This window comes from Triturus cristatus, chromosome 2_2, assembly GCF_964204655.1.
Source record: "Triturus cristatus chromosome 2_2, aTriCri1.1, whole genome shotgun sequence".
NCBI classification, from domain to species: Eukaryota; Metazoa; Chordata; class Amphibia; order Caudata; family Salamandridae; genus Triturus; species Triturus cristatus.
The window spans coordinates 1,080,128,660-1,080,143,328 of NC_140582.1; the positions used below are offsets into that span (position 1 = coordinate 1,080,128,660).

General features: G+C 47.5%; 1 protein-coding gene across 1 annotated transcript in view; it reads left to right on the forward strand.

Moving 5' to 3' along the window:
- LOC146863173 (transmembrane emp24 domain-containing protein 11-like) overlaps positions 1 to 14,669 on the forward strand; it is a 141,376-nt gene that overhangs the window by 44,124 nt on the left and 82,583 nt on the right. The window contains exon 2 of the mRNA XM_085642604.1: positions 8,167 to 8,267. Within this exon, the coding sequence (XP_085498730.1) occupies positions 8,167 to 8,267 (101 nt within the window). The remainder of the gene's footprint in view (positions 1 to 8,166; positions 8,268 to 14,669) is intronic.

The window sequence follows — 14,669 nt, forward strand, 5'->3', positions numbered from 1 at the left end:
ACCAGAGTCAAACAGTGCTTCTATGTGCAAAGGATTAATGGCAATGATTTCGGACATTTTTCCTTCTACTTCAGAAGAAAAAGATAAAATACAATCGTCAACACTTTTGACCGATTGTAACCGTCACTCATCCCCTTTTCCTCTTATTGTTAGAACAACAACACTTAGCAAAGAGCCCCTTCTTATTGCATAATTTGCATAAAATATTCAGGGCTGGTCATTCTTTTAAGTAAGCAACATGCCCCCCTAAATCTAGTCTGAAGTGGTTGAGGCATTTTACTTTTGATCTCGACAATCTTCTGCTCAACTTTGCTAATAGGAGGTTTGACGTTTTTTTCTAATTCCTCAACACATGCCAACGAATGTTCAATTTGTTTAGCCAAGCCAGGTCCTTTCTGGACTGGAAACAAGCATCCCAGGACCGGTTTCGGGGTTTTACCCCTCTTCAGCCAGGATAGCTTGATTCCAGTGGCATGGAGAGCACGGGACCCAGGTCTGGGCATACCCGTACTACTCGGGGTGACAAATGCAAAAACAACAGTTGATGGACAGAATGCAGAACAATGTCATACATTCACCCCAGTACAGAGATCTGGGCCTAAATCCCTCATTTTTTTGCTCACCATGCCATTCCAGTTTGAACCCAGCCATTTGCAAATCAGTCTTGGCCATGTGCCTCATGGGTCCAGCCCGAACTGCCAAGCCAGGTCCTCCCTGGACTGTAAACAAGCATCCTAGGACCGGTTTCGGGGTTTCACACCTCTTCAGCCAGGATAGCTTAATTCCAGTGGCATGGAGAGCACGGGACTCACGTCTGGGCATACCCGTACCACTCGGGGTGACAAATGCAAAAACAACAGTTGATGGACAGAATGCAGAACAATGTCATACATTCATCCCAGTACAGAGATCTGGGCCTCTTAGAAAAGCAACAATCAAAATCAATCGAGGTTTAAAGCATGCTACTCACACGTGAGGGTCTCAAGATGCTGGGGTGCGGGGGGATGCAGCTACAAATCAGCCGAAAAGCCAGGTCTTGAGGGTCTTCCTGAAGGTGTGCAGAGTAGGGGAACATCTGATGTTGACTGGTAGCTCGTTCCAGGCTTTGGCTGCGATGTAGGAGAAGGCTCTTCCACCCGCTCTAGTTCTGCAGATGCATGGGGTTTATGGCAGGGCAAGGTCAGCAGAGCGGAGGTAACTTTTGGGTATGTGGAAGGAGACTCTTTTGTTAAGGTATTTGTGTCCGGTGTTGTGGAGGGATTTGTAGGTGTGGGTGAGTAACTTGAAGGTAACTCGACGGAGAGAGAGTGGAGGTCTCACAGGTGTTGGGTGATGTGCTCATGTCGTGGAATGCAGAGAACGAGTCTGGTTGCAGTGTTCTGGATGGTCTGGAGTTTGCGTAGCAGGGATTTGTTGATTCCAGCATAGAGGGCGTTTCCGTAGTCCAGTCTGCTTGTTCTGAGTGCGTGGGTGATGTTCTTTCTGGCTTCGGGGGAATCCAATTGAAGGTCTTGCATATGATGAGGAAGGTGTTGAAGCAAGTGGAGGCAATGGCGTTGATCTGTCGGGTCATGGTGAGGGAGGAGTCGACGATGATGCCGAGGTTCTGGGTGTGGTCCGTGGGGGTGGGGGGGTTGCCGAGGGCGGTGGGCCACCAGGAGTTGTACCAAGCTGAGGGGGTGGGTCCAAGGATGAGGACTTCAGTCTTCTCCGAGTTGAGTTTCAGACAGCTGCTGCTCATCCAAGATGCGACGTCTTTCATTCCTTCTTGGAAGCTGAGTCTGGTGGTTTCAGGGTCCTTTGTGAGGGAGAGGATGAGCTGGGTGTCATCGGCGTAGGATACTATGCTGAGTCCATGCTGTCTGACGATGGCGGCGAGGGGGGCCATGTAGATGTTGAAGAGCTTGGGACTGAGCAATGATCCTTGGGGTACTCCGAAGTTGATCTCTGTGGGTTCGGAGAGGAAGGGCGGGAGACTGATCCTTTGGGTTCTACCGGTGAGGAAGGGGCAGAGTCAGTCGAGGGTGGTTACCTCTATGCCGGCGTCATTGGAGTCTGGATGTGAGAGTGCGGTCGGAGACGGTGTCGAATGCTGCTGAGAGGTCCAATAGGATGAGGGCTGCAGTGTGGCCTTGATTGAGGAGCGTGTGGATGTCTGTGGTGGTGAGAAGGGCGGTCTCGGTGCTGTGGTTACTGCAGTTCCTGCTGTGGTTACTGCGGAACCCGGACTGGGAGGGGTCGAGGCACAACGAAGCACAAACTGATCTCTGATGCGCTCCTCCACAGAAGCTCCATTTCTACAAGATGAAGCTAGCTGCCTAAGACTAGTTATATATTTCTCTACACTTTCACCATATATTTGCTCCCTCTTGGCAAAGTAGGACTTTCCAAAACTGTGCTCACTTTTGGAAGAAAATGCAGATCGATTTTTTTCCCACACATGTCAAAGTCGTTCAAATATTCTTCCTCTAATTCCGGTAAACTGTAGAAAGATTCTTGGCTCTCACACCCCAAACAGTGCATTAGAGGTGAAGTTTTCCTCTCTGATGTGAGATTAGATCCACATACCTTGGCATAATGGCCAAACATTTTCATCCATTTCAACCATTTAATAGGTGGTTTTCCTGGTGAGTTGAGGAAAAATGGGGATGGAACAACATTCAGTATTTTCTGAATTCCTGCAAAAAATGAAGGTTAATAGATTAACAGAAACCAAAGTACAACTAAGTACTAGAAGAAAAACAAAGGTAACTTAACCCATACATTTCCTGTGATTGGACTTGTGTACATAAAACATAGTAAACCAAACCAGAGAACGTTAAATAAATACGAATATAGCTTCACAATCCAGTTCTGAAAAATTAGATTAGTAACATTAAAAGCAGGCTTCCTCTTCTTGTAACTGTGCCATCCAGACAAGATGTTGTACTTGTGCCTTATACAGTCAAGATGTAAAATAAACACACTGCGACAGGAAATCAAAGTTCAAGCAAAACAGGCAAGTGGTCTAGATGTTTCAGTTCAATGGCAGCTTCCTTGTGTGCAGAGATTTACGCACTGCTGAAGAGCTGGGTTAATTTACGATGCAACATATGGTGTTGAGGGAAAACACTGTATATGAAAGATGCAGCCTGGTAAAATCCACTGGGTGGTGAGTGACCCCAGAGTGTGATGCTTACTGTGCCTCTGCACCACGGCCTGATGGAGCATGCAGACCAGTGCGAGGCAGTGTGGTCCGCACAGAACCTGAAGGGGCAAAATGGTAGCAGCTGTCGGAGACCTGCATTAGTGCACACGAGAGACCGTGCGGCACTCACGAGAGGATAGACTTGAATGTGATAGCTTTGTAAAGTCAAAATCATCTAAATAGAAACTGGGAATGCACAGGGGAATAAAGCCACGGAGACAAGGTTAAGCCGTGACGATTTAGCTTAATACAAAATATCCTCTCACGTAATCCATGAAAGAATGCCGATACAGAGTCAAATATAAGTCATTTAGAGAAAGCGCAAATGATATTCCCTGATACGTAGGGCAAAAGAATCCAAAGCACAGCAAGACTATAAACATAAGACTTGGAAATACTCCCCTACAGGAAGCAGCACTCAAAATCCCTCACAGCTTTAATGAGTAAGCAATCTTTGTAATTGTAGTTGTGTTGAGGTACTCTTGCACAGTCGTCGCCACAGTAAAGATCCATACACTTCACAGAGTCCTCGAGTAAGTTCAAATCTTCTTTAATATAGAGCACCTCATCCACACAGCGGTGCATTCCCAGGTATGGCTCAAATTAGATAGCACGGAACTTTCAAGTCAGATCATCAGCTCTTTGAATGTCCACAACAACATTCCAATACAATACAGTGCACCTGCAGAAGTTAGAGAAAGAGTTACCACATGATGGGATTAGAAAGTTAGGGAAACTCACGTAACGTGAGATATTTGTGGCTTCACAAATCTTCACAGGTAGTTTTTAGGTTTTGCCTTGGCAGCGCATTCGCTGCATGCGCTGTCTCAGCGAGACATAAAGTAATCTGTATGTTGGCTTAAACTTAATGTAATCTGTTTTCCTGCTTGCTATTGGCTTACTTGTAGTAGTGTCATTATCTCCCTTTCTTTTGGCTGTTGGTCATTTGCTAACTTCCGTGTGGTCCCGATACAGTGCTGCCTAACTACAGTGTTAGTCCGCTCTGCTTGCACTTCTTTTAATTGAAGTGCAGTGTGCCATCTGTTTTTCACGCTGTAGCCTGCGTTTGTAATTGCTGACTTTTGAGCACGCTGGCTAGTTATTTTTGCTTCAGTAACGAACGAGGCAGTATTGCCCCTGCTCATCAGCACCTACTCTCTCCATGCGCCGTCTCTGCTCCTATCCACATGGCTGCAGCTGCGTGTCTTCGTGCCGTGGCAATTTCAAACCACATGGCTGCAGCTGCGTGTCTTCGTGCCGTGGCGATTTAAAAAAACAGATGAACTCTAGAAAACAATTAACGCTGTGGTCGTGTATCGCTGGCGTGCCGAGGTAATTGCCACGCGATGATGAGTTTGAAAGAAACCTTTTGAAGGTATGTATACTTTGCCCCAATGCAGCAGAAGCGTTTTACTTGATTTGGCTTTACAACCACAGGTGCTATGGCAATATTCACACTTTGGCGCTTTGACACATCCACTCTTAAGGCCCCAATTAGTGAAATGCGGCCACCAAGTAAAAAAAACGGAATCTTCACAAATGGCACTACAGTAAAACAAACCAACTCTGACTAAATTCAAACTATCTTTATTAAGTATTTATTTTTATTTTCAATGTGTACTTATGTGGGTGCATGTGCGGCTGCAGGCCTTTTATCATCACAGCGCCCGCTTCACGGCTGCTGGGCTTCATGTTTCATGAAGCTCAGCGGGCGCCATGTTGCTAAAAGCATGCACGTTGCAGGTACATGGCTAGTAATCTCTGCCTGGTGGTTGCTGGTGAGTTGATGGGGGAACTCCTCTCCGGCCGTTCCCCTGCCTCCCGGGCCTGAGACGGGGCTGCATGGTGTCCTGTTTCACCTCACTGGGACTGTGGCTGGATTTTCTAGCCCCCCCGACAGCAACAACGAGATTGCCGCAACCGTTGCTGCCCTGTACCAATGAGCCTTTTTCCCCCTTCTTCATCTGAGTTAGCGCGCCCCCCTGACTTGCAGCTGCCTTCCTCTCCCGGGGCCACTGCCTAGTCATCCATGCTAATATCCCCCTGACTTCAACGACTGTACAACGATCGACGAACTACAGCCCCCCCCCACCAGATCTGGTGACTGCCTTTCCCTTCAGCCCTGCTCCGGGGGGTAGGTTTTCTTAAGAACTTGTTGACCGGACTTTTGTTCTCCCGCCATTTTGTCGCAAAAGTAACTGGGTTCATTCCTGGATCCTCCATCTTGCAGTCTGTTCAGTTTCTCAAATTGACTCCTTCCTCCGGTCAGCGCCTTATGCGTTCAAGTCTGGCCATTACCTCAATCGGTCTCCCCGCTGGAACTACTGCACCCCGCTTTACTCGTATGGTCACCATTATGCTCCTTTTCTCCCTCTCCCTACCCATCCCTTCCCATTTCTAATCCGACCCGATGCAGCGAGGGGTCCGGCTCTGGATGTTGCTGTTCTATTTCACACTTTCCGGTTTGTTTTCTACTCGCTTACCCTAACTGTGTTGTGATCCCCTGATGTTCGATCCTCCATGACCCTTTTGCCTAGTTCTGTTCTATATTCCAACTCTCCTCTATCCCCCCTCTACGCACCATTGGACTTGTTTTCTATGATATTTAAGGCTCTAGTAATGGATGTAAGTAATTATGTAACTCTGCTTTTCTCCATGCCATGATTCGTTCTTGTAACTGACGTAACTATGTAAAAATGTAACTGATTTAACTATTTAAAAATGCTTACCGTATGTAAAGCCAGCCTGGTCTAGCCAGCGCTATATAAAACTTTGCACATTGCACATATTTGGCTGCCCGTGCGTGTGAGCAGCCTGCTGGCTGTGTACACTGTGCGTCACTGCACATTGTTGGCTGTCCTTGAGTGTGAGCATGCTGTCTGGACTGTGTTTCATTGCACATGGTTGGGTGTCTGTGCTTTGGAGCAGGCTGTGAGCTGTGTACACTGTGTTCCAAAGCACATTATTGGCTGTCCGTGCATGTGAGTGCACTGTGGACTGTCTGGACTATGCTTCATCACACATGGTTGGCTGTCAATGTGTGTGAGTAGGCTGAGGGCTATCTGGGCTGTGGGTCACTGCATATAGTTGGCTGTTCATGTGTGTGAGTATGATGTGGGCTGTCTACACTGTCACTGCACATGGTTGGCTGTTAGTGAGTGTGGCTGTGGGCTGTCTGGACTGTGTTCTACTGCACATTGTTGGCTATCCGTGCATGTGAGTAGGCTGCGTACTGTGTAGACTGTGTGTCACTACTCAGCGTTGACTGACTGTGCATGTGAGCTGGTTGTGCGCTAAATGGAATCTTTGCCACTGTACATTGTTGGTTGTCAGTGCTTGTAAGCAGTCTGTGGGCTTTCTGGACTGCATGTTATTACACATTTTTCGTTTCCTCCAGCTGAATTACCGCAAAAAATGATGCATCCTGGACTGTGCATCGCTGTAGGTTCCTGCCCTTTTAACTGTGTCAGAGTGCACACTTGGTGTGTGCTATTGCAGGCTTGGATTGACCAGCCACGTATTACTGACCGTTCTTGGCTATGTCTATGTTGCTGCAAGATCTGGGCTATTGTGGCCTCTTGTTACCAGACATTTTTTGCTGTTGGCGTGCTTCTTGATTAGTTATTGCAAATCATAAATGCAGGGACCCAAAGCTTTCTTTAGGGGTTCGCTACTACTCCACCAGTTGCCCAAACTGCTTAGATTTGCTGCACTTTCTGTCGTTTATATCACTTTTGAAGTTTTTGTTGCATCCCTGCTGTCGCCCTTTGTCACTAAAATGGTTGTTGGCACCCATCAGCTGTAAACACCAGCAGTACTTAAGCATTGGGTGTGTTACTACAGGTTCAGGTGGGATAATTGTGTAACTGCATGGATCTGGAGGTCTCCAGATCCATCCCAGGGAGTGAGGCTGTTCTGTTGATGCAGGTGCAAACAGACTAGAAGGAAGTGATGTGCATGCTGACCATGTACCTATTGAGGTGTTCATGCAGTGTACAGTTCCACGCCACACATTTCCAATCCACACCACACAATTCAACACCAAACCACATAATTCAACTCAACAACTCAATTACACAACACACCACATACATCCAATCCACACCAGACAATTCCACATCATGTTAGAAAATTCAACAGCACACTACATAATTAAACTTCACTACATACCATTCCACAACACAAAATACCATTCCACATAATTACACTCCATAACACACAATCTCACTCAACAGAATTCCAGTACAATCAATAATACAATCAATAACACAAATATAATTCACATAATTCCACAGCACACCATGCTACATAAATCAACTCCACATATCCACTCCACACCACACAATTCCACAACTAACTAATTCAATGCAACCCACATAATTCCACTACACATCACATACATACGCTCCATAACACATAAGTAAAACACATTGCCATTTACAATGCCAAAAGCTCAAACTCAAACAAATGCGAGACCGATTGCATTTTCAATTCACAGTGCAATAGGTCTCGCATTTTCAAGAGTTTAAGCTATTGGCATTGTAAATGACAATGCCTTTTATTTAGCAGTTTTAAAAAACAACATATAAATAAAAGGCATTGTCATTTACAAATGCCAATAGCTCAAACTTTCGCAAATGCGAGACCTATTGCATTGTAAATGCTTGTTGAATTTGAACTTCATTCAGCGTTATAGGAGGCGCCATGGTAAAGGATTTTTTGCTGTGAATAAAAGGAAAAAAATATTAGCAAGTATCTGGCTTTGCACAAATCCTAAACAGCACGTAGCATATTTTCTAGCGGTGGAAAATCCGCAAGGCAAAGGTGTAAGAGGCAAACGTATGCTAAGTGTAACCAGGTTTGCTGTTACTAATACTCAAAATGCCAGCAAATGAGTATAACAGGAGACTGATCTTTATTGTTTTAGTTTTACACATTTTACATGTTGAGTAAATAGATAAATCTCACTTTTTCAACAGGCCGCTACAAGGTTCAACAATGGGATATGTATGAGCATGATTTCCTACCATCGGCTCCTGGTCTGGGAATGATGGTGACCATCACAGCGCCCAATGAGGAGGTAACACTGTTGTAGTATTGTGAACATTCTTATTGAACCGATTCACAAGCAACTATTCTTACAGTCCAAATTTGCAGACTAGAATATGTGCACACCATCTGTGAGTCTTCTGGTATTGGGCGCCATTTAGAGCTGGGAGGACAGGGGACTCCATTACAAATGCCCACCAAATGCTCAGTCCGCCCGGCTCATTTAGAGATGGGCAGACCTTAAGTATTCCGTTGACGGAGTCCATGTTAATTCCATCAACAGATTTATTTTTCCCTCCGAGGGCCCAACAGAGTAGGGGCCGTCAGAGGAAGTACACTGGCCGTCATATTTGGAGCGGATTGTGTAATGTCTTTTTTTTCTCCTGTCCATCACAACCAGGAAAAACCTGACAGTGAGTGACAACAAAATAAAATAGTGACCCCTACACTCTGGGGAAAAAAACTCATTTTATCAGAAACAAATTCCAACTTTGGAAGTTTGTTTCTGACAAACAAAAACATGTAAAAAGTTTGGTAGATGCCCATCAAAACGGACGGCAGTGGACTAAATTTGTACATTTAAGCAAACTGCTGCGATAGCGGTTCCTTTCAATGTAGAGATGGCGCTGGATTGGTCGAAATTTGGCGAACAGTGGTCCTTCCGCGTGCTAAAGGCAAAGGCCTCTGCCTACCTGACTCCATCCGCCAAACTCACAATCAGGTCCATTGTATTGAACAATCAATTAATTTGGGGTTAACATGCAATTAATTTGGGGTATTTCATTTCATTTTCCAATCTTTATTTCGACCATTTGGTCATAAAAGATGCACATACAAAAAAAAATCACATGAATTCTGTCAGATTTGTTAAAACATCAATACATGATTTTAAGATCAACACAGACAATAAAAACAGTTATTAAGAATTGAAGTGATTCTAAAATCTACCCAGCATTTTTTAAAAGACGAATACGCGTATACCAAACATTCGTAAAGAATTTGGAAAGTGCAAAAACGGTTGGGCCAGAAACATCGGATTTTAAAATCCTGTACATAGGTGTATATTCCCTGCCACCCAAATTCTTAATCAAGGGAAGCAGCCAATGCTTTCTGGCTGCCTTGTAGGCTGGGCAGAAAAAGATCACATGCAAATCATTTTCCTCTTTATCAACGCAAAGAGGACAGTATTTGGTGGAAGGGACTTGTAGCCAGGTGCTTGAAAAGGACCGAAAAGGCAATGTACTGTATCTCCACTGGAGAAATAACTTTCTGGTGAGTATGGGATATATGGGATCGAAAGCCTTCTCAAATCTGTAGAGATCCTTAGTTTGCAGGAATATGGAAGAGAGGGACCCCTCTGTCTGGGTAGCTAAGGCCCTTGCCCTTTTGTGTTCGTGATACAGATTCGCCAGGGATCTCTTAGAGATTCCTGGTGCTACATTCGCTGGTTCGGTCCACAATTCAGGGAGCCCCAGATCGGTGCAAATTGACTGGATGTTTTTGACCCAGGGAATACTGAGCGCCTTGGGGTGCTTTAATAGTTCGGCCAATTCCGCCCTATAGTCGGCGAGATCATCACTGCCCCATAGCCTGCGCCAGAAGGCAATGGGTCTTAGACTTATCTCGTCGGCAAGTGGCCGTAGCCCTAGATCAAGCCTCAGAGGAAGAAGTGGAGTGCTAGGGGGAAGTGCGGTTATTTGTCTTAAAAACCTATTTTCCGTGGAAGACAGGTTCCGACATGGAATGTGGCCCCACAATTCAGCCCCGTACAAGATCGCCCCCCTGGCCTGGGCTTTATATATCTGAATTAAGGCCCCCAGTGGGCGGTAGGTCGAACCAATCATCCTCCGGGATATACCCCCGGTAATTTGCACTAATTTAAGGTTAGCCCTGCTCTGATGGGTCCCCCAGATCATATTTTCGTTGAGCGGCACACCGAGATATTCAAACGTGGCTACTCTTTCCAGCCGCACTGCTCCCAGTTGGGGATTCGGGCGCTGTTTGGGGCTCGGATTCAATACCATATATTTGGTTTTTGTGGCGTTGATTTCCAACCCTCTATCCTGGCAGAAGGCCACAAAGGCATCGAGTATCCTTTGGATGCCCATGGGTGTTTTAGATATTAACAATGTGTCGTCCGCGAACATTATTGCGGGCACACTGTTGCCGTTTAATTTGGGGGCATCTGTGTAGTCGGTGGCGTTAAGATGGGCGATTACCCCTTTGACAAAGAGGCAAAACAGGGTCGGCGCCAGCACACAGCCCTGTCTTACCCCTCTGCCAACGGGGAATCTGTTAGTCAGTTCCCCCGACCTCCCACACCTCACCTGGACATAATTGTTATGATGCAACCTCTGCAAGGTCAATAAAATATCTGGTGGTACGCCCATCCCTGCCAAGATAATCCAAAGTTTTCCCCTGGGCACGAGGTCGAAGGCGGCCCGTAGGTCCACGAAAATCGTGTACAAACTACCGCCCTCGAACCTCACTGTCCTCCAATAGACCAGGTTCAATCTAAAAACCTGGTCCACAGTCGATACCCCTTTCCTAAATCCTGCCTGATAGGGACTGAGGGCGCCCACCTCCTCTATCCAGTCCTGGAGCCTATTCAGGAGAACCCTGCCGAACAGCTTCTGCGCTACGTCTATCAGACTAATCGGTCTGTAGTTGGCTGGGAGGAGGGGGGATCCCTTTTTGAAAATCGGGACCACCTCAGCCCCCAGCCAAGTACTAGGGATTTCCATCCCACCGAGGATACCGTTAAAAAGAGCAGCGAGGTAAGGCGCCCAGACGGTGGGCTCCTGCTTGAACAGGTCTCCCGGTAGCCCATCCAGTCCAGGCGCCTTCCCCGAAGCCAGGCCTGAAATAGCAGCAGTGACCTCACTCAGTGTTATTGGATCCGCCCGAGGGCCCAGCCTCTCCGGTTCGATTGGCGCAGGGAGTTCTCCAGACTCAGCGCTATATAGGGACTGGAAGTGGGCCTGCCACACTCCAGGAGCTATGTTAGGCTCCACTGCCGAGTGTAGACTCCCTGATCCCCCATTCACAATTCTCCAGAACAGGCGTTGATCTTGAATTGCTAGGGCCTTTGTAAGTTCTTCCCACAGATTTTCCTCCCATTCTATTTTGGCCTGAGCAAGAAGCTTCTTGTAAGCTTGCCTGCATTGCTTAAGGCGTTCCCCTCCTGTGCCCTCCTTAATTGCTCCAAGGAGTTCTGTTTTGGCCCGTCTACAGGCTACATTATACCATTGTGTTTTACCTTGGCACCTCTCCCTTGGCTTTCGTATGTTACGAGTAAAGTGGGGTGCCGCAACTTTTATAAGTTCCTCATGGGCAACAAACAGTTTGCTTCTTATATCTATTTTATTTGCCACACTGTCAAGATCCCCAACAGTTTCCAGGATGGGAGTAATCTCTGCATAAAGCAGTGGGAGTTTATCCTTGCTTGTGACCATATGCTCCCACCTAATTCTTCTCCTACTGTTGTCTATGAGGAGCGTGGGGCGATTCCCTTCCTCATGGGTCACTGGGGCCTGAGGTGCTGGATGAGCAAGGTCTAACTCGAGGGCATTGTGGTCACTGTCCAACCTGTCTATTACCCTGAAGTCCTGTATTGTTGACCATCTCGCCAATTGGACCAGGACATAGTCCAAATGAGACTCTCTTCCCCGCCGATTGTAAGTATTTTTGCCTGGTATATCGGATTTAATTCGCCCATTACACGCTCTGAGTCCAAACCTTAACGTAAGGGCAGTGATTTGCAGTGCCAATGGGGTCCAAGCTTTCGGAGATGGCACATCAACCCATGGTACTGCCCACCTAACTTCTTCTTCTGATAAGAACCCTTCCTGGAGGCCGGGGAGTGGCTCAAAGTGAGAGTTAAAGTCCCCACCCACCACATAATATGAATCAATCGACAGTTCAGATAAGAAGTTCGAGAGTTCATCAAAGGTCGATGATTCTTTTGCCATTCCCATCGGCCTGGAATAGATGTTGACCAGCAGGAGGTTAGCTTTGTTTGGCCATGTTAATAAGACCGCAAGGATGTCATCAGAGTTGAATGGGAGCCGTGTGGCCACACAGCCCAGGTGCGCAGCAACCCACGTCGTAAGGCCCCCTGATGGGCGGCCTTTGCCTTGCCACCTTGCTGGGATGAAAAATGACGAATAGCCTTGATGTCCATAGTCCTCTCTGGCCCAGGTTTCCTGGAACATGCATATGTCACCAGTTTCTATGTACTTTGCCCAAGCCGGGTCTTCCAGTTTGTTAGCTAATCCCGCGATGTTCCAGGAAATTATCTTCAAATGTTCGGAGGTGGCAGATGCCATACCATGAGGGTTGGAGGAGGTGAGTCCATGCCCCACTTCAAATGCGGGACCTATAGTAGGGGCAGCAGAAGATGCATGTGGCACCGGTGGTCTTGGCGCACCATTGCCCACAAGGAAAGGAACCGTAGTTATCCCCTCAGCAACAACTACCCCATCAGTGGCTTGGTGAAAAGATTCGGTTCTGCCATGGTCTGAAGCAGCTGGATCATTCAGGGGGCCAGAAATTGAACCGGAGGACACAGCGGGGGAGCCCGAGACCCCTGGCACTGTCTTACAGACGGTAAGTCAGTCGACCCCATCCAAACCGTTCAGGCAGTTAAAGCGATTAAAATCGCAAAAAGGTGTTTCAGGCGGTTGGAAGTACGGGCGTTGTCGAAAGCCTTTGTGTTTACGTCTGTGTTCCACCCTTGTCCAGTCATCGTGTGTTGGGACCTGGTGCCTGGGAATCGGGGGGAAGAAAAAAGATACTGGGAGGGTCTGTATGGTGGAATCAAGGGATCGGTTCATTCCTCCACAAATGTGTCGTACCGTTCCCGGATCCTTAAAGGTTACCATAATACAGTCCCCCACTATGGTTTTCCTGGTCTTCCCTAGCCATGGAACCCTTCTCACCATGATGATTTCGTTATTAAAATGGGATGGCAAGGGTCGGTTCCAGTTAAGCCATTTGATTACCTTTTTCTTAAGGGATTGGTAGTCCTCATTTTCCCATGATCTTAAGTGGGGGGCACCAGCTAAGACCACCATTAATCTATTAGCTTCAGGCGGGAGGTCTGGCCTTCGTGGTCTGGGAGTTGGGCAAATGGGCGTGGGTGGGGGGGCGTTAACCTGATCTTGATGTATTCCAGAGGACTCTATTTGAGAGCTATGGGAGGCTAGGTCCACGGGGTGGGTAGGTCTGTTGCTTTGATTATTGTGCCGTGCCTGGAGTTGGATGGCCATAAGGGGTTGCAGAGGGGGGGCAGGCGGTGGGTTTCTGGGGGGGGCTTTATTGGCATTAGTTGCAGCTTCTGCTTTGGAAGGATCCCCAGCAAAGGAATGGGTTCCCACTAGCTTTGTCTGCTTACTTACTAGAGTGCTCAAAGTGGTAAGAGAAGTTTCTAGTAGGGTGAGCCTGATCTCGACTTTTTTTAAACTGTCGGTAATGGGCTGCAAAAGGGAGCGGAGTAGGAATTCAATGCTCCCTTTGGCAGAGAGTGGGAGGTTTAAGTTTGAAGAAATTACCTCTGCTTCTTTAGTGGTGGCCGTTATACTGGGGTTTGGGGGCGTGGGCGGTGGAATGGTAGGCACTATCTCCGTAGGCTTCCCCGATAGAGCGGTGTTAGTGCGTTTCTTGCCAAAGTCAAGATGTGATATTTTGGATTTCCCCCGCCCCCCCACTGTTTTCCGAGCACGTTTACTGGGTGGGGGCCTATGTAACTCCGCCACTACATTTAATTTGGACTTGCTCTTATTAACCAATTGCGTAGGTGGGGTTTGAGTTACCAGGTTAATAGGGGTATGGGAGAACTCGAGAGGGGCTGGCTCTGTGTTTTTTCCAAGCGCTATCCCTGGAGTAGAAGGAATTTCCCTTAGTAAGACGGGGAAGTCCTCGAGTGTAGATTTAATCAGACTGCTGGGTGGAGTGCCTTCCTCTTGAGGGGTGGGATAAGGAATGATATCGGTCAAGGGCCTGGTTTTCATAGATTCAATGGAGCGCCTGCGCTCCACCCTACGGTTCTCAAGCGAGCTTTCCTTGTCCGCTTCTCCTTTAGTGGGTTTAAAGTAATTATCCAAAGTCCCAGAGCTGGAGGCGCCATCCCTTGAGGGGGTTTCCCGTGGTGGGGGCGAAGGCATTGCCTTAATTGTAACACAAAGGGGGATCAAGAGAGTGGGCCCAGCCCAGCCTCCTTCGGCCACTGACGGCCAAAGACGGTCCCGCCCTTGTCCCGGGCTTCTCCCGGGACGCTCCCGCGCGCTCCCGCGCAGCGGTGTTCGTGCTCTTACTTATGGCCTAGGATATAATTGAGTAATGGGTAAGGGCGTGGCGATGAGGGAGAGCGGCCCAGGTGTTGCGGGCGGAGCTGAGCTGTGACTCTTGGGAAACTGAGTCCAGCCCCTCCTGC